The sequence below is a fragment of the Catharus ustulatus genome, chromosome Z, assembly GCF_009819885.2.
Source record: "Catharus ustulatus isolate bCatUst1 chromosome Z, bCatUst1.pri.v2, whole genome shotgun sequence".
NCBI classification, from domain to species: Eukaryota; Metazoa; Chordata; class Aves; order Passeriformes; family Turdidae; genus Catharus; species Catharus ustulatus.
In genome coordinates this window covers 34,028,789-34,049,485 of record NC_046262.2, presented here as the reverse complement: position 1 = coordinate 34,049,485, position 20,697 = coordinate 34,028,789, and the positions used below count along the sequence as shown (strand labels likewise).

The following is a 20,697-nucleotide window of genomic DNA, read 5'->3' as shown; positions in this document are numbered from 1 at the left end:
CTTCAGTAAGGCACTGAAGCCAGAAATTAGGGCAGCCAGCACAGTGTGTCTAACTGATTTTCTGAAGACCACCAGCAGTCATTCCACAGATTACAATGCTGATTCACATTGCGTGAAATTTGCAGCTTCTTGTACTGCTGACCTGTTGGCTCAGATATGTTGCTTGCTGCTTCTGCTATTAGAAAAAGAGCTGTAGTCTCTCTCAAAAATTTGGAAAAGTTACTCCATTAAATGAAAACAGAAAACAGTTTCAAACTTCTCATAATTACAGATTTCATTAATTGCAGACAAATAGAAAAACAAATTCCTTTTGAGAATGCTGCTAGGTGGCACAGACTTAGCTAGAAGCACCTAAAAACTAAAGAAACTAAAAATTTCTTCCAGCTACTTGGAATTATACACTATATCATGGAGGATGTCCTTTACAGAGTAAACCATCTAGAAGTATCAACTGAAGCAGAAAAAAGCAGCAATTCAAGTATCCTGAAGGTCTTTGAAGGAAGCAATATACTACACTAGTGTACAGATACAGTTTTAAACAAGGTAATGAGAAAGAGCCTCCTAAATAATTTCATAGTGCAGGTCACCTAAGAATTTTATGTCATTGACTGTACTCTTTATGAATGATGTGGCATACTTCAACAGAATGCCATTTATTTTTGGGGATGCATTCAACAACTCCAATAGCATTTGTGCACAAAAATTTAGTCTTTATTCCGGAGATCTGAAACTAGAAAATGGGTTATTGTCAAGGTCATAAAACCCTACAGTACTTAAACTGATCATTTTGACCAATATAGTAACATTTCATAAATGTTTAAATACCTAATCTGGTTTATTTAGTAGTGCCAGGATAGAGCAGACTGCATTTTTACCATTATACGATTATTACAGTAATGTATTTCATCTTCTATCTGGTGAAGAAGCAGTTCCTAACCCACATAACTGCACCGTTGTAATTTTCACTCAGAAAGTTTAAAGGACCTTTTATCAGTGTTAGACATGATAAACTTCAGAATCTCTGGGAATCAAAGCCCCTGAGACAGATGACTCTGAATGCAGTCTGAAATAAGGGTCACAGACACTTGCTGGGACTACATTCTAAATTCATTTGTGAAGCAGCAACAGTAACCAATATTTTGGTATCAAAGTTGTATACAGATGAAACTTATAACAGTATTTCTTCAAATATCCAGTATTTGATGTATCCCGTTTTCAGTGTCAGTCAGAAATGTTGTTAATAGCTTCTTATTTTCTTATTTAACTTCAAACTAACATGAATAACATGCTTCTATTCCATCATCTGACAAACAGAAACCATTGGGTGTTTGATTTGTATATCAATAATATGTATGATCAAAATTAGAAAATATTACTCCTTAATGAAAAAAATTGAATTTATTTTAGACCATTTCAGTCTTAAGAAAAATGGTTGCTATTTTATGAACCAAGTCAAATGACAATAAAGCTGGGAGTCATTTATGCAGATCTATTGTTTTCACTCTGCAGAATGCAACGGCAATGGGCCAAATAACCAAGCAAGTGAATCACTTCAGCTAATTTAGCAGGGCGAGCTAGCAGAAAGGTGATTTCATGTTTGTGGTTCACTTGCATTACTAAAAGGCAGCCATCAGGTGAAGAAAGAAAGGGAGAGAAAAATACGCTCCAATGAGTAACAGATAGTATGAAGCATATGAACAATGCTGGGATTAACACTCTCCCACACTTGTTCAATCTATTTGTTTTTTGTAAATGTGTACTTTTCCTTGTCTGTTTTGTCCTATTGAAGAATTTTGGTTTTGTTTTGCTTTTTTAAAATCTTGGACATTTTTATGCTGAGAGAAATTTGTCAGGAAAATGTTAATGCTGACTTTCTTCTGTTGCTAAATATAAAACCCTCACTCAATGTTGGAAAATCTCCACTCTATTCAGAAGTCTACACATAATTTCCCAGAGGTGAGGGTGATGATCTGAAATTTTGGCTCTTTACCTTAGATTCTGTAACTTTGGACTCCCTCACTAACTCAGTACTCTGCTGTACTCAAACTATTCTCTGCTTCATGTTTTTTTCATAAACAGAAACAAGAATAACATGAAGGATTTCTAAGCAGTTTGAAGAATAGACTGCATATCTATTATGAGCAAAAATAATTTGCAAGTCTCTAGGACATGCTTATCTTCTGCTATATGCAGCCTAACTTTAAAAGAAAGTCATAGTGAGTTTGGAAGATGATAGGAAAAAGAATCACCATTATCTTCTTGCCAAGCCTAGAGAGGGCAAAATGTTATCACTATAACTGTAGTACTTGTCAATATGTAAAGTACAATTCCAGAAAACACAGAATATTTTTAGATCAGGATGGGTGAACAAAAGAATAGGAGAATTTATAATTTCTTTTACAACTTGAAAATGTATCCCAGTACAGGAAATAAATGGACATGAATTTCAGATATTTAATTCAGCTACTTATTTTTACTTTTTTTGAGTTTGCTTGAATCAATATGGACGCTTATTAAAACCTGGATGGAAGGTATTTGAGTTATTATCAATGGCTATCCTAGATGACAAATGCCAGATTGCAACATCTGCAATCAACAGATTGCAACAAATAAGAGTTGGGTTCCAAGGCAGCCAACAGTTAATAAAACTTGGTTCACAATAGAAGCTCAAGTGTTGGCAGCTTGGCTCTCCAGAAAAACAGGAGTGGTCTATGATTCTCCTCTATACAAGTTTTCATGAGCGGTGATGCATGGCAGTTCATTAAAAAAAATAGATAGGAAAACTGAAGAGCAAAACACTCTAAAATGATAAAATGATAAAAATACTCATACCTCTACTTAATATATAATTAGTCTAGGAGGTACACTTTCAAGTGAGTTGAGACAAAACCCAGTAATAAATGTAAATAACACAGTATCAGAAATTATAAAGAGTTAATACATATAAAGAACATGAAAAGACTACAGTAATTTCACGAATACAAGCCGCACCATTTTGACTAAGATTTTGCTCTCAAACTGGAAATGCGGCTAATACTCAGGAGCGGTTAATATGTGAATAATTTTCTGACATTTACAACCTCAGAAGTGCCAGCCAGGGTGCCGAGCCGAGCAACTGCCTGTAAAAGCAGCTGCCAGTAAAAGCCGGCATTTCGCAATTGCTACAAATTGTTACTCTGTTGCACCGCGGGTGGAGCCTGGTTCCCTGCGGGCAGCACGGAGGGCGAGGAGAGAGGCGGGAGAGCTCTCTCCTTCCCTCCTCTGTAGCAACCTGGAGGAGAGATGGGGGGGGCCCCGTGCCGCCATTGCCACGGCTCAGGGAGGAGGCGGGGTGCTCCGTCCCCACCCATCTCCGCTGCCACAGGAGCGGGGGGGCTCTGTCCCTGCCTGCCACCACGGGGCAGCGCCGGGCCAGGGCGAGCGAGTCCAGAGGTGGCGGCTGGCCCCGAGCGGCCCTGGTGAGCGGCAGCACCGGGCTGGGCCACCTGGCCCCGTCGGCAGCCCCTAGCGGGCCGAGCCTGCACAGCCTGAGCCGAGCCAGTATACCCCGCCCTGCCGCGGTTCTGTTACTAATTGGCAACTTTGTTGCACGCGAGTCCTAGCTGCGAACGACAGAGCAGCTTATACTCAGGTGCGGCTTATTTATGGACAAAGAACGAAATATTTGCCAACACCCAGAGATGCGGCTTATACTCAATGCGGATTGTATTCGTGAAATTACTGTAATCCTTTGAGTTTTGGTACTTTAATTAATAAAACTTTATTTTATTGGGGTTTATTCTGCCCTTGGAATGATCCAGTGCTTGCTGTCAGCATGGAATACCAGGATATACATTCGACTTGGGCTGACAACCCCTCTCTGCTTGTACTTATATGTATTTATGTATGCCCTGACTGGCATATATCTCTATATCGCTATCGTAATGTCCTTAGCATAATCAGAGCTAGTTGTTCTAATAAAATGTACTGTTAAACAGCCACTACCCTAAAATTTTTGCTATTTAAAACACAAGAATATAGAATTTTTCATTAACACTTTCCATTCTTTCATCACAGCTGTGAAGGCCTAACACAAAACACGTTCCCAAAACAAACAACACAGGCACAAACATAAATTCGGCAAATAAAAGCTAGAAAAGCTGTTTTCCTTTATTTAGCCATATATATTAATGGTGTTTAGGAATGGGCAATTAGTCTTTGCATTTCTCCAAAGCAGATGCACTAGGTTTTCTCTATTCATGCTCTGAAAGTCACCTCATACAGAACTAAAAGATACAAGACACTGTAAACATTCCTTCCAGGATGAGAAATATTTAGGATTAATTTGTTCCAATTTGTTCTAAATGTGTTGCCAGTTTTCATTTGCCAGAATAATCTAGTATCTTCCTTCAAGCTGCAGTAAAATTACACACAACAAATACATGAGATAAACTATACTGACCAAGAAATTGTCCCTCAGAGGCAGACATTTTGATCAAGCCTTGCCAGCTTTGAAGTTCTCATGTGAACAGACTTGGAAACCTTTGATGAGTTTCTTTACCCTACTCCCTCCCTGACTTAGCAGCTTAAAATGCTTGCTTAGCAGAAAAACTAATAATTTAAACCCTTTACTTAATTAACAATTGCACATAGACCAGAAAAAATGAAAAACTGTCACAAATTTGATCAAGTGCTAATTCCAGGACAAATATTACCATCCATGATTTACTGCTACTGGCTACCAAAAGTCACACACCTAATTAACTCCCCATTTTCTATCCCAAGAATTGGACGTTTCCATGTCCAAATGGGTCATAGTTTGTGGTTGGTTTCTTGAGGCAGGAAGCATTGCTTGTGTCCTGAAGTTCCATGTGATTTATGAGGCTGTTCCCTGTTCCACTGCTGAAGATTCAGGGTCTTCCTGAATAGCACAAGAATCAAAGAGAGTCCAGAAGAAATCGTTTATACTCACATGTTAGAGAAGAACATGTCAACTACTACTACTACTTGGAGCTCCAAGATTTACCCTCTAGAACCTACAGAGACAGTTCTCATGAGGGAGGAGAGAATACACCTGTTGCTCAGATTCCTCAGATCTCCTGATATGTCTGGGCTCATGTTTACATTAAAGCAACATATTGAAGGTAATTTTTTTTTAAGTATGGAAAACAATATACTGTGATCAAAATTAAGTTCCTGTCTCTCAATCTTCAGATTTTGAGGTGAATACAGAATCACAACCAGCCATGAAACTAACAAGTGGTCTCACATTTAAAACTAAAATATTTTTTTTGTCCATGGGAATGGAATAGCAAAGTACTGATTTTCCACTTATTTCAACAGAAGCCTTTTCGTATTTTTCCTTCCAGCTGACTTTTGCACACAGTCAACTCAATAAATGGGGCTACTAGGAGGCTGTTCACAGACAAAGCTAAAGTACACAATATCCTATGTTATGGTTCAACGCCTTATGCTGTTTCCGGTCTTCACTGAACAACATCACATATTAAAATGTCAGACAGAGGAAATTATTTGGACTGTATGGCCGTTGTTTGTTATATTAACATCAGTTTTACAAGCATATGAATAAAAATATGAAAGAAACTATGTAGGATGGAAAAATGCATTATATTTTTTATCCTACAATATATAAGGTATCAGAGATGGCAATAAGCCATAACATTTGGGTCTGGAGTTTCCCTTCATATTCTTTATCAGAAATCTCTTAATTTTTATCATATATACCATTATTACTGCAGGTAAATTTTATCCTGAAGTAGATAGAAATAATATTTGCTAGAAACACTTTGCAGGTGAAACTTACATGAAATACAGAGTAAAAAGATGTCAAATGAGTTGTTCATTTTCCATTGCAAGCTAGCAACTGGATAAGAATAAAATCTCTGATGCCTGACTGGGTACCTGGAATTCACCTTTGTACAAGACTATTTTGTTTCTGTTTGCTGGGAGGGGCCTTGCTGGTATTGAAGACTTCCTACCTGAAATTTACTTTGTAAGATATCCTTTGTAGCTTTGTACTCTTTCATGTTTAGCTCAGGATGCCACATTTGGTTACTGTGTCACTTTTATAGTCAGTGTGGTTAAGGCTGTGGTACTAAATATAGTGAATTATCTGTATTCTGGTACGAGTGCATGACAACTCTTACTGCTTAAATGGTGAAAGCGGAGGGAAGCTTCAGCTTCAGGAGATGGCAGCCTTTCAAGCTGTCCAGACCACTTTTTTATCTCCATGGGCTCTTACAATATTTTAAAAGTTGTTGTCTTATCAAGCAAGTTGGCTGCTTGTCCAAACTGAAAAACAACCGCCACCATAATTTTTAGACATCGAGATGGAAATTTCAGTCAAGGCTTGGTCAATGTAGGTCAAGACTTCCACTGGTTAGTTCTTATGGTCTGACACATATGAGTAGGTTGAATATTTCCATCAATGAAGTAAAAAGCATTCAGCCACCTACTTGCTGCTGAGGCAGCGTCTCAGTGAATACGAGGCCCCTCCTCCACAGGTGCGCGAGCATTCGCTCCACGAGCCCCAGGCATCCCACAGCGAGTCTCGGTCTTCCTCCGAGCGAGCTGTTCTGGAGCTCTGAAGAGAGGGACAAGGAAAAAAATCAGATAAAACCATTTAGGCTTCATAATTGCTGTTGCTAGTTTAACCTCTCTTTTTACTGGATATCATCCTGCTTATTAAAGCATTTAATAAATAGAAGAAATCTGTTCCTCTCTGGCATGTGCCTACTAGTCAACAACCAGATCCTTAGTAGTGAATGGTGCTTGAATTCACTTTCATCTTTTGAATATCCTGCTTTGTCTCAGTTTGAGGCTAGTGAAGGCTGCTCTAGGAGAGTTCTTTGAACAACAGACAAAGGATTTTTTCTGATTAAGAAATAGAGCATTATAGACACTGGACCTTGTGCTCTGAAGTTCTGCTGCTCTTTTAGAAGCTATGAAAAGGCATATTGAAAGGTGGCTTCCAAAATACTCCTAAGGAAAAGATGAAACACAACATAGTGAATCAACGTGCTAAAAAGGCATTCAACATAATCACTTTCATGCACTTACCATAAAGAATCTGTAATATCATTGCTTCTCTGTCTAAAGATCTATGAAACTTGCCCGACAAAGTTTCCCTAGCTGTTTCATCCCTACTGTTTGCTTACTTAAGAAAGAAAATGCACATAGCCTGAAGAGCAGGAGTTACCAATGTCAGGTAACAGTGCTATTGTTAATGCCAGTGGCTATGCTCAAACAACTTCATAGAGAGGCAGCACTGAAGGATTCAGAAATGCTCATCTCTTTGAAGATTAAGTCATAAACATACAGCAGTACCTGCCTCAAATAAAGCAGTCATACCTGTATTCAGCATTTCATTTTCATTCATGCAAGTGCACCTCAGAAACATAGATTCATAAGGACACAAATGATTTAACCATCTAGATAGATATTGTCCCACGTGGGCAATGTGGTTTTGCAGGGAAAACTGACTAACCTTGCAAATTTATACCAAAAATGCCTGTGTCTGATGAAGTGCTCTCCTTCAAAGCTTGACTTGAGCTTTGGGTCATCACCTGGTGAAGAGCAGTTCTAACTGCACTTGAAATTAATGAGAAGGCAAAACAGTGATACGAGGGAGACTTTAAAGGTACGCCTTAAATAGAGAGACATTGGCAAGCATCACTGCTGGCCCATACTACAGCAGTCAGCTTTAACTTTCATAGCATTGTAGAAGACACTGAGTTGGAAGGTAACCAACAGAATAATCAAATCCAACTCTTGACTCTTCACAGGGCACCCAAAAGTCACACCATGTGCCTGAGAGCATTGTCCAAACACTTGTTGAACTGTGTCAGGCTGGTGCTGTGACACTTCCCTAGGAAACTTGTTTGAGTGTTCAACCATCCTCTCAATGAAAACCTCTTCCTGATATGCAGCCCAAACTTCCTCCTGACACAACCACAGGCCATTTCTTCAGGTCCTGTCACTGATCACCACACAGCAGAGATCAATGCCTGCCCCTACTCTTCCCCTCACAAGGAATTTGTAACTGCAGTGAGGTCTGTCCTCAGTCTCCTCTTCTCTAGGCTGAACAGACCAAGTGACCTCAGCTGCTTCTCACATGCCTCCCCCTCAAGGCCATTCACCTTCTTTGTTGTTGTCTTTTGGAACACTCCAATAACTTAATGTCTTTCTCATATTGTGGCACCCAAAAACTGCCCCCAGCACTTGAGGTGAGACCACGCCAGTGCAAAAGCAGAGCAGGAAAATCCCCTCCTTTGCCCAACTGGTGGTGCTGTGCCATCAACCAGGACCTCCTGGTTGTTGGCAACACTATGGGATTATTTGAGACAAAGGGATAACACTGAAGTAATTTTGCCTTCAGTGAAGCTGAGTAGTAATAATGAAATATGGGGAAATGTACCAGCCTTGAATATTGTTATTCATGAGTAAAAGAAAAAATTAATTCAGTCTGTGAGAGATAATATGGGGCCTGTCTAATGACACACTCATTATTTGACACACTCATTTTATCTTACCTTTTTTAAAATACAAAAAAACACAAACAAAGAAACAAACAAAAAACCCCCCACCAAAAACCTACAGCAATTGCAAGGGTAAATGTAAAAATGAAAGTTTCATAAGTGATCAGATTCTGATTATGACTACATGTGGCTCAGTCTCCAGGATTACATTTGAGATAGAAGATGACTTACTGAGGTTATTTCACCTGACTGCTTTTTGAAGAGTAATTCTTAAGAAATGAAAATGAATATTTGCAGTTTTATTCTTTTAAATTTAAAATACATGTGTGTGCTTCCAGTTTATAGGAAAACAAAGATCTTCAAACTGCAGATAGGTGAATGACCTGATCATTCATCCTTGGCTGAAAGCCCAAAGACATAATTTAAAAGTGTTGCAAGATAAACTCACGTGAACCAAGTACTCTTACCCCACAACAAATCATAAACATCAGCACACCCAGACGTCCTGTGGGTCCAAGTTTCTCTGACATAAATTGTAATCCCACCCAGAAGAAATCCATAAGCTCATTACTTGCACTCCAAAATTTTCTTTAAAACCTATATATTCCTAAAAACATGTGATCTCAACCTGGAACAGGCTCCAAGTTTTCTTTTAACAAGTGGAATAAACATAATTAATTTCAACACCATCCATGTTTAATGTTAAAGAAAGTAGAGTGTTTCTGTTCCTGTGAGCTACATGGTTAAGCTTGAGCTTGAAATTCTAGCAATATCCAAAAAGTCATTTCAAATTGGAAGACAACTGCCCATTACAGATTTATTCCAGCTTCAAAGGATATATATACAATTACTAACTAAGAATTCATTGCCTAACACAGATTTTTCAAAAGTGGTTTATACTGGTAGTTAATAATTTCTACGCACTTTTGACAAAATTAACTAAACTTAAGACATTATTAAAGTAGAAGCCAAGAGTTCTGCAGTGCAAGACATCCTACAATACTTCTTTAGAGCCCTGAAATTCCTGTCATAAAGAGCAAAGAGAAGGAACAAAAAATGGGGGGAAAAAAAGTAGAGGGGAATATATGTCCTTAAAGCTGAAAACAGTAAAGCTGGCACCACTTAAATCTTTCTTTAAGTAACAGTTCAATCACAGAAAAAGTCTTTTATCTCCGCCAGCAGTATTCCACATTGGCAGTTCTCAAAATGTCAGTGTATGTCAAAGAAACAAAATGCAGTCATAAAGGCTCATTATGCCCTGTTGTTGGTATCAGAAGACCTTTCTTATCCCTTCTGTCCATTCTAAGTGGATGTCAGACTGAGCTTCCCAGGAAGAAAACACTGCTTTGTCCAGACAAAACTCAGGATGCCCCGACACCAGAAGTACCAAGTCAGAAATGCCAACCTTAAGAAATTTGCTTATTGATGACCTACATAAACAAATAAATCTGCTAGCACTAATCAAAACCAGATCATCTCCTTATCCCTTACAATCTTAATCTGATGGTGATCCTGTATCTACCACTCCATACTTCAGTTTCTGTGGGAATGTGCAGGAGGACTGCCAAGGAGTTGTCTAATGAGAAACAAGAATAAAACCTCATGCTATTGGACCAGAGAGCAAAAAGGATCATGTGTTAGAAATGAAATCACTGTCAATAGATAGGGTAGTCAGGTGAATATGCTTACAGAAGTAAAAAAAAAAAAAGAAAAGGTTTTAAACTACAAATCAAACAAAGGACTTCTCATAATACTAACAAAAGTAATCTGAAATAAGACTTATAGAGCTAGGTATCCAACCTGATTCTTCAAAAAATCCAGTTTCAGTGTATGATAGTAATTTTTGAATTTACTAAAGAGTTGTCAGGCATTCATGTTTTATTCAGTGGTGTTTCCTACCCTTTCCACTTGCAGTACACAGAAATCCTTTACACTATCTGGAATACAAGTGTCAGATCCTTAAATCAACAAGAGCTACCTGGACATCGAGGAGCCACATCCCTGATCAGAACCAGGTTTCTTTAAAAAGCATATGTGTACGTGTGTTTGGGTGGATAGAGGGAGAGAAATGGATAGCAGCAAGACTCTGTTCATGTCCTGAAGTCTATAAAAGAAGTTCAACCTTAAGAAAATAAATCTTACTCGCATATTGGAATTGAATTTAAAATTTTGTTTGGAACACTGCTATTCCTACAGAATCCAACTATTTGTCAGTGGCACATGGAAGAGTGTATGTATAAATGCAGATCATGTGGCTTAATTTTCCCTCTGGTTCTGAGGCATCCTGTCTTCCTCCTCATTCAGCAGAATGCTGCTGAAGTCCTTTTTTCAAGCACTCAGTGTGTTTCCTAGATTAAACAGCAATACAGATAGTTTAAAATACAGTTAAACTCTTCTTGGACTACAGCATTGATGCAGAATTTAGGTCAGCTATTTCCCAGATAATATGAACCACTGAGTTTGGTTAATAAATTGATATCATCTGGTTCTTATCATATCCCCACTGTTTCAGGGTATGATGAAGTGTCAGTGACAATATACCAGGCTCCTCTGAGGCCACTGCCTAAACTTGCCTTTAGCTACTGTAAAAATTATATTAGGGATAGAAAATTAGTATTTTCTCTTCTATAATGGTCTCTCTGCCCAGACTTTTCAGATAAGTTTAAATGCATTGCTATATGAATCCTTGAAAAGCCACACATTCTTCTGTGAGTAATCCTTGAGCATCCTTTGATGTTAGTTTGTAGCTTGTTAGTTTGTATATACTTCACAGAGTACTGAAATGCTGTCTGCAGTGAACCAGGAAGAAACTGCTATCAGTACTTCCCTAGGTGTGTAACAGAAGCGGACAAAGCCAGTGACCTCAACTCTTTATAAAAAACATGTATTTCAAAGCTTCAACCAATGTAAATGTATGGATTATAAGATTTCATTTGCACAATGTTATGTATCTTTATTGCATTCCATACAAGTTAACAGCTGGATTAAAGCCCCCATGGGAAACTGTTGGAAATCTCTGGCTTTTGAAAAAAAGGCAAGGCAGAACAAATTCATGGCTAGTTGAATTAATATTGGTAATTACCATAAAAAAAACCGTTAACTTGCAAGACATTTCTGACAAATTGTTGAAACTTTTCAAAGCCAATGTCTTGAAAATTTCGTATCAAGTTTGCAGTGCACAAAAAAAATGTTTAATCACCTAGGCAAAGAGTTGCACATAATTTGAAATGGCAGTGTATGCCAAAGCACATCGACTCTTCCAGAATAGCTGTACCATACTGAAAAGAGGGCTCATGAAAGCCTCATCCTTCTGAGGTGCATGATTCCTTGGAAGCACTAGGATTTCCCATTGCAATAGTTCTTCAGTTCCAAGCAGATACCTTTTCATTTCATGCCTCTCATGAAGCTAGAAATCCCCAAGTCAGCCTTAGCAACCAATGACTTCAACCTGGTTTTTTCCCAAAGGTCAGAGTCAGGACAGATGAACATTGTTTAGCTGGTATGGTAAATAGCTTGTCTTCCCATTGACTTGTCTGTGTCCCACGTAAAAGCAAAAAAAAGGACTTTTGCCATCCCCCTGTTACCCAGCCAGCCTCCAGAAGGGCCACACAAACCAGAAAATCTCACCTACCTGACATGCTAACCAAAGTAATGGAAGTTCTGCTCTCACAGAAGTTAAAAGATGAAAAGAGAAAACATCTTTGTACCCAACCTGCCTGAGTTGTTTACTGTACCTGAGATGATGAGTGGCTGCAAGTGCCATTGATACCATGAACAAATGTGTGCTTCTCCATATGGCCAGGTCAAAAGGATGCCTATGGAACTGTTTAAAATACTCCTACAACACTGGTTTCCCTGGCAAACAACCTGGGAAGAAAAGTAGCTGCAATGAGTATCAGACATCTTGAGGTGAAAATGGCTATTATTCCTGGAACTCTGTCTCCACAGTTCCCTAGGAGGAACTAGGGAGAGTAGCAGCTCCCTTCTACTGGGGATGCAATTGTGAGCTGAACAGTACCATCACACTTGCCCCAGGCTTCACCATCTTGGAAATTAACTCAGGAATTTTTGCCTCCTTTTTACTTGCAAGTCAAAGCATAAGGCTTCTGAGGGGATCAAGAGTGTATTTCCTATGGAAAACCCCTGGCACAGGGAACCCTTGATCTGAGTGTCTCCAAACCCCAAGGAAGGTGCTGGCACAGGAGCTCAGGTGTGTGAGCATGTATTCTGAACTTTGGGTAATTATGCTCAAATTTTGCTAGTGCAGATAAATGGGCCAGGGTTTATTTTTTCAGTCTCTTAAAAAGGAATAAACAAACAAACAAACCAACCCTCCTGCCAGCCCCAAATCTCTTTCTGGATTTTTTTTATTTACTCTTCTTGCCCCAAATCATCTATCACTTAAAAGAAAGGGGAAGGTACCTTGACGAGGATTGAAGAGGAAATCTCAAGATATTCTTGCAGTTTCCCAGTGTTTATTCTGCTCCTGTGAGCAAAGGGAAAGAGTAATGGGTGGATTTTTCCTTACCCTAAAGGAAACCACCTGATACTCATATAGCTATCTCAGTTCAGGGACTTTAGTAAAAATTTGCAGTGTTAGTCCTTTCAGTGCTGTGTTTCTTTTTGTCTTCTCTTATTCTTAACAACAACTCAGACTCATCACCAAGGGAGCAGAAAAAGACAAAACATAGTATATTTTCCTTTTGCACAGGAAAGCAAAGTTTTATTGAAAGGGCAATAACTTTATGTGCCTTCCTTGACCTGATATGGCTATTGCACAAGTAATCGGATGAAGTGACACACCGAACTCCTGAAAACACCTTGTCTGTTATCTCAGTGTTGTTCATGGTTGCACTCTCTTACATCAATATCTCGACACATCAATTCATCACAGAAGGATAAGAACATTGCCAGTGCTGTCCTCATAGTCCCGAGGGATTCCTGGTGCTCTGAAGCAAACCACAAAGCTGTGCTGTGAATATGTCAGGACACAGCTTCCAGTGTGCAACAACACCGGGAGGAATCGATTAACAGCCATCTCAGGACATTAAGAGCTAAACAGCCATTCCTAAACCTGGACTGGAAGTTGCATCCCAGGAGAAATGTGCCAAATGTGAGCTCATTTCTTCTCATAGAAGGGCAGCAGCCAGCTGGAGGGGCAGGGAAGGGGGCTGCTGGCAGAGGATGGAGCTGACACCATATCGCTTCTACGTGTGCACACTGAGCTCTGTGTAACATTTTATAGCAGTGCCTTATAAACCTCAGATCAGTTCTATTTCTCACCCCTCTTACTCATATGTAAAAACACACCAGGAGAGCAATGTGAATGCAAGAGTTTTCTTTCTTGCTCTCACAGACTGAAGTTGCAACATTTTGTTGTATTTGAACCCTGCCGTGCTTGTGTAAACACCAGGCATGGGTGATCCAATACAGAGCAAGCCCAAGCTGGCTCAGCCTCAGACTTGTCGCCTTATTGACTCAGGGTTTCTAAGGCTAGGACTGGTTCAGATGCAGGGTAGGTGAAATCACTTTTCAGGATTAGGAACCCACCCAATAGCAAGGGTTCAAAAGTGCATCTTGCACTCTAGGACTTTGGGTTTGTCTCCCATGTAGCAAGAACTGTATGTAGGGAAAAAGCACACAAGGCACACAGAAAGCAGATGAGAATAAAAATAAAATTGTAACCTGTGATGAGGCCTATTGCAGCCAAGTGTTTTCTAAGTGGTGAGAAATGCGAGTGTGTTCTGGCTGTGCTGTGCTCATCAGTTTTGAGAAAAAATGTCTAATTTATGCCTGACACTGAAAGCTCCACCATGTCTCCCAAGGAGGAAGACATTTACATTGAAGAAATTTATGTTGGCAATTTTTCCTTTCGGTAAAGTCACCTTAAACTTCATATATTTACCCTCCTAACCTAGCCCTCTGTAGAGATCACGATGTTCGACATGAGCCCCCTCACGGAACGCCATGTCATCTGGCTATAGAAACCCTGGTTCTGAAAGTCTGAACTAGAAGACATTGTTGCATCAGCATAGATTTTGATCAACATAGATTTCCCACAGACCTAGCCTCCTCTGAGCAGATTACAGCACCAAGGCAGGGTGACATGGGTTGCAACAGGCAGATGACACTCTGATCAGGAGGCAGTTCAGACAAGGGAAGAGAACTTTCCAAAGACTTGTGCAATTTCTGACAACATCTGCAATTACGAGGTTTATTCAAAACAAATGAAGCGTCTTGGTCTTCTGATGGTCTTCCATCCCCACAGTTACCTCATGGAGATATGTATATGCTTATTTTAATAACAAAGAGTTGTATAAAGAGTTGAAACTTTAAGCCTTGGTGGAGGCGTGAAAATCAAAAGGGAAACATTTATGCAAAAATAGGGAGGGAGGCAGGAAGGCACTCAGGCAGGAGGAAGAAAGAAGGGAGGCAGGAAGGCAGGCAGGAAGACAGGAAGGAAAGACCAGGTTTGGTGCCCTCCACACTCTCACACCCTGTTTTTTATTTTTGTTTTTTGTTTTCATTTTGCTTTTTGTTTTGTTTTGTTTTCCCCTTCTCATGAATTTTCAGTTCAGCTCTAATTGTAGCCAACATGGAAGTGGCTAAACACTTACCAGGATATAAACTGCTGCCACTCCCTTTATGCTGCCCTCTAATACCATGTGATCAAAACATTATTTTCCCTTGCTGTACTCAAATAACAGAATTGACACATCCACATTTTGAACCAGTTTGTTACACAGAAAGGATACACATTTGTCTTCAGCTCTAGAAAGTGATAAGACGCTCCCACTCAACATAGTGCTTACCAGCACTGATGGCTGGATGAGCCCACTGGAGAGTGACAAGATTGCTAATGTTTGGAGTGCCGGAGTTTTACAATTAAAACCACAGCAACTCAAGTTTTTGTTTCATATATTTCTGTTACAATACTTCCCTGTCCCCTTCAGCTAGTTCAGATATTTCATTTATAAAACATGTCTGGACCTTTAAGGGACATATTGGACATACCACAGAAACTTGGAAATCCTCTGTCCTTTAAAAAGTTACAGGAAGTATGAAAAATGCCATCCAAAAAGTACTCAAAAGACATTTACAATAAAAGAAGACACCTTTGGGCTTGTTAAGGGCCCTCAGGTTTACCCTGAGCAACTCATACATTTAACAATTCAGACTGAAAGAAATGCAGGATTTCAATAAGCCAGTAAGTAAGTAAGTAAAAAAATAAATAATTCACCCATCTGATGCCAGAATCAAAACAGTAGAAGACCTTATTACTTCCTTTATTTCCTTTCATATCTGGCTCTGTTGATACAGTGCAGAATGTGAACAACACACTAGCAAACTTCAAACAGCAGCTGAGATTATGTCCAACAAAGCTAGAAGGGGAAATTCAACACCCACACATATTCATATGGAAACAAAATGAATATATTTATTTTATGCGACAGTTTGAATTTATTGTAAGTTGCATATAATTTCCTGTCTCATTTCTTGAGCACTCTTGGAATTTATTTCAGGATGCCTTGCACTATCACACAACCCTTCCCTGACACCCTCTCTGCTGAACTTCCTCTATGAGAAGTCCGTGGAAAGCGGAAATTTTAAAGGTTGAAGCTTTGGAAGAGATTTCACAAAGGCAGTGAAGACTAAAGTGGAAACAGTGTGAAAATTAATGTGCAGTAGAATCAGTGAAATAACACTTTTTTCTCTGCACAACTAGAAGAATTGCCCTATAAGCAGTGACCAAAAAATCCACAGGTTGCAAAACTACTAAGACTCCTACATATGCTGGCTTTGTAAGAGTATTAAATCTCACAAATACACACACTGCTTCCCCTTCCCTTCCAGTTTGACCCAACTTTAACTACTTTTATAAAAAGTTTGGAAAAGTCAAGTTATTATAGAAGAAAAAGAAAAAAAAAGTGGTCTTACATGGAATGCAATTCTAAACAGTGTATTTAAAAGATGGATGATAGAAAATCTCAAACCTATGATGAAATTATTTACATTCTCTGAGATAGAAGGACATCTAAGGGATCAGATTTTACTAAGCCTTGACTATTATGGGTCTGTGTTCAACACTATGCAGGGTTAAGGACCTAAGAGATCTCACTCCAAGAAATATATATACCTTGCTTACTTCCCTCATTTGCCTAAACATACATCTAAGAACATGTTGTTAGTTGCATACCTTGAGTGTGCAAAACTGGTCAGCCATCTGTTAAGACAAGCCTGCTGTCCATAGGGTGATGCAAAAAGTTGGAGAAGCCAGCAGCAGAAATTAGCTATTTCTGTACAAGAGTTAGGAAGAAGTTGTTCATACCCAAGCACAATATTCTGTTGAAATAAACACTTCATGCCAATTTTTGGATTAGTTGTAGTCCACCAAATGAGAAGACTTATTTTAAAACTGTCCTTGGCTTGGGCTGAGACAAATAATTTCTTTTTCCTGCTCCCCATCATATTACTATAGCACCTGATGGTTGGTATGTCATCACTTTTTTTTATTTCCCAATACTTTTAGCTTTTAAATTGGTTCCATAAGGATGATTTTACCATTTTTATTCCTTCTTCCGACTGCAATTTCCCATTTTTCTCCCATGTAATTGTTTCCCATACAATTCTGAGTTTTCTTAAAAGGTTAAGAAAATAGATACAGAAAAGCAATAGAAGCAACACAGCTGTCTGCAGATTTGACAATACAACTGAAACCATGAGGTTTTATTTGGATACCTAATGGTTCAGTTATAATGGATTAAGGTTTTCATTTGCTTCAGTGAAAATTTAGTCATGCAGAGATTGATACTCCTCTTCTGAAGAATTATTTGTCTGGTCATGTGGCCTTCTCAGACTTAACATTGACACAGGAACCTTCTGAGTATTGAAAGTCATCCAGCTGACAGATCCAGGACTACAGGTGACCACATTCCAATCTTCAGACTCTCCACAGTGTTCTATGTCATACCTTCTTTAATTATTCTTGTTCAGCCCTACAAATCTAGCAAAGTCATTAAAACAACACATTAAACATTACTGTCACTGGTGAAGCAGACCAGTAGCTCAACAGCCTACATTAAGCACTGAATTCCTTTCACTAAAATCCAAAACCAAAAAAACTTTTATCACACAACCTTAGTTTAGCTTATGCAAGCTTGTGCACTTGGTAGAAAAAGAAGTAAGTTTTATACTTCAAGAATCTGAAGGAAGAGGTTAGTTAAATATGTTCTAATACAGAGCTCTAATAAAGGAGGAAATTATGATCATACATACTTAGTAGCATTTAGTCCTTCCCATAAGAAATGGTTTTGTTTTATAGACATGACATGTCTGAAGTGTGGCAACATGGGTCCCAAACCACAATGGTGAGATATTTTCACTTTAGCATGGATAAATCTCAGCTTTGTATAGCTGAACTCTGCATTTCAGTTCATCCTCACCCAACTGATGTGAGCAAATGCTAGTCTGTACATATATATGATCCTGCATGAAAATATATATTCTTTGGATCTCATACCGGAAAAAATCCCTTTAATTGTAGAGACAGATGGGCAGACACAGCAGTAGGTAGACCTATACAGATGAAAGGAAAAGCCGTCAAGCTTTATACATTCAGATGTAAACAAGAAACATATTCATTTCACTGGCAATTGCGCTTGTGGCCATCCAAGACAGACCCAGTTAGATAATAGGGGAGTGTAATGCCAAAGAGCCTGGAAGGAATGGACTATTGTATTTGACTATTTTCCATGTACAAATTAGCACAGCAAAATAAAGAAATCCTGCCGAAAAACACATGTACTTTATTACAGTCCCTAGTGTTACTTCTGTAAGTATCACAACAGTAAGAAAGAGACCTCAAAAAAGCTGCTGAAAAGATGCAAATAGCAAATGCAAATGTGTTTAAATGTCCTTCTGACATGATGTGATTTGACTTCTAGTTCGGCTGAGCTCATGGCTGGTTATGGTTTTGGCCACATTCCTTTGAGTTAGACAACTGTGATTTGCTTGTGTTAGGCTTTTATTTTTAAACTAACAGAACTAACTAAAGGCAAATCTCTGAAACAAAATGCCTGCTTTATTTTGTTGCTCTTAAAAGTAGTATTTCCTTAGCATGTAAAAGTTATGGAGCAATATCCAAAATTCTACAAATATCTGGTCTTTCTCTGGGAAGGGAAACTCTTCATACTACTTTTTGAAGACAAACACCCTAGTGTTATGGCTCAGATTCTCAAGAGTAGCAATGAACATGTATAGTCCACATAAATGCTAGAGAAACTGATTCTCTGAGTATGAAGCAAGTTTTAAGACAGTTTATAAAATGCAGTAGGGAACCCCAGTGACCTTACTCATGCACCACTCAAATGAAAATGAATAGAGTTTCTTCAGCAGAAGGTAAACCCAAACAGAGTAGTGAGTTGCACTGACTGCTACACCACTCCAGGCAGCCACTAGTGAAAGAAAGAGGAGGAGTTATTCTGCTGCTACCTGTGGATTTGTCACAGTCTGTGAGGCTGCTAAGGTTGGACTGCCTTAGCATCACATGTACACAGGCCGTACACAATCCTGGGCCTGGTAACTTCCTTCCTGAGGCAAGCATGTTAAACGAAGAATTTAGGTGGTACCTTGCTCTACTGTGTTGTACTGAAAATCTAGGAAAGTGTGATGAAGTATTCTAAGACCAATCCTGTAAACATTTGTTGTGTAACCTTAGTACTTGCAACTGTGAACTTTTGCTGTTGTAACTAGAGTGCCACATGACAAGAAGCTGCTGGTGTTGGTTGTTGTGGGAAAGATAGAGCCTTTAGAAGACATACAACGTGGCACACATGACTCCAAATGCTGATTATCATAGATTTCAAACTCATTCTGTCTACCTGGCTAAAGGCTAAAATTGAGGATGCTAATAGCCAGGTCACACCCTGATTTAATAACTTCTTGCTTGTTTTTTTTTCTCAAAAAACATCTATGAGCTTTCTATTATGCCTTTGGTGAAGTCGTTCTGCGATGAACTACTGTAGGAACAAGTATACCAAGGTATCCTACAACTTATCCCTATCTCTAGCCAAGCTGTAAGTCAAATACTGGAATGTTTACCTAATCTCCTGCTGAAAGCAAGTGAGAGATTTTCCTGACTATGGGAAGAGCAAAAGAATGGTCTGATTCAAAGAAGAAAGTTAAACTTGCTCCACATCACTATTCTTAAGGTACAAAGAGATTTGGTGAGAGGTGGGGGAAAATCTCTAGAGACAGGGTAAGTCATACAAATGAAAACGAGTATAATGTGGAATATAATGCATAATAGTTGGCAGCAGATTGCACTATTTATTTTCATGAATCAGGGACTGAGAACTTGATTCACAGGCAGCAGAGTGATGTACAAATATTATGAGTTCAAGCTTAACTTTGGGCCAAATCCTAGTCTTTGCACATTCTTGTTGAGTCATATCTCCTGTTGATCCTCCTTAAATTAGTCCTGCAGGATTGTCTTGGTCATTACTGACTTATTGCAGTGATCAGGTTATAAACATCTAATTTTCATATGAGAAAGAGAATGAAAGAGAATGAAAAAGGATCTATGCTGACTTTATGCCATTTTGTGTGAATTCAGTACTATAAATGGAAAACAGACTTTTAAACAAAGTAAGACTTTGGTCAGTCCTGATAGCATTCTTATTTCTAGTGCTCAAATAGTATTTAGTGACTCTGTATCCAAAAAGCTGTTCAATTTTAAAAATAATACAATCATTTAAAATAAGCATTTTGAACAGGGTTATCCTAATATTTAGGTCTCCATGACTCTACCAAAAATTGTGTTAAGATTATTTTGCAGTGATTACTATATTGGTTGACAGATAAATAAGACGATGGAAGGTGCTGTAAAATTAATGTTTTTCTTAAAGATCTTTTGCTACTTGAGTTACTACCTTCAATCAAATTCTGAGAAAAGGACAACATATATATGCCAAGATGATTCTGGTATCAAAAGCGTATGTATATTAATATCCTTTCTGCAGGTTTTCTGATTGCCACAATACCACTCATAAAATTAAGCATGAGTCAAAATGGAACATATAATGTCAATCAAACAGCATAGGTACATCTCACAGCTGTAAGCATCCTATCAGGATAAGGGGAAGCATCCAAGAAAACAATATAGCAATGATTAAGTTTCCTGCCCTGAAGTATACCAGACACACAAAATGTATCTTTCAGA

The 20,697-nt window shown here is 38.7% G+C and overlaps 1 protein-coding gene across 1 annotated transcript in view; it reads right to left on the bottom strand.

Moving 5' to 3' along the window:
* The window catches only part of ADAMTSL1 (ADAMTS like 1), a 433,712-nt gene that overhangs the window by 169,208 nt on the left and 243,807 nt on the right, over positions 1 to 20,697 (bottom strand). The window contains exon 3 of the mRNA XM_033085355.1: positions 6,456 to 6,583. Coding sequence (XP_032941246.1) covers positions 6,456 to 6,583 — 128 coding nt within the window. The remainder of the gene's footprint in view (positions 1 to 6,455; positions 6,584 to 20,697) is intronic.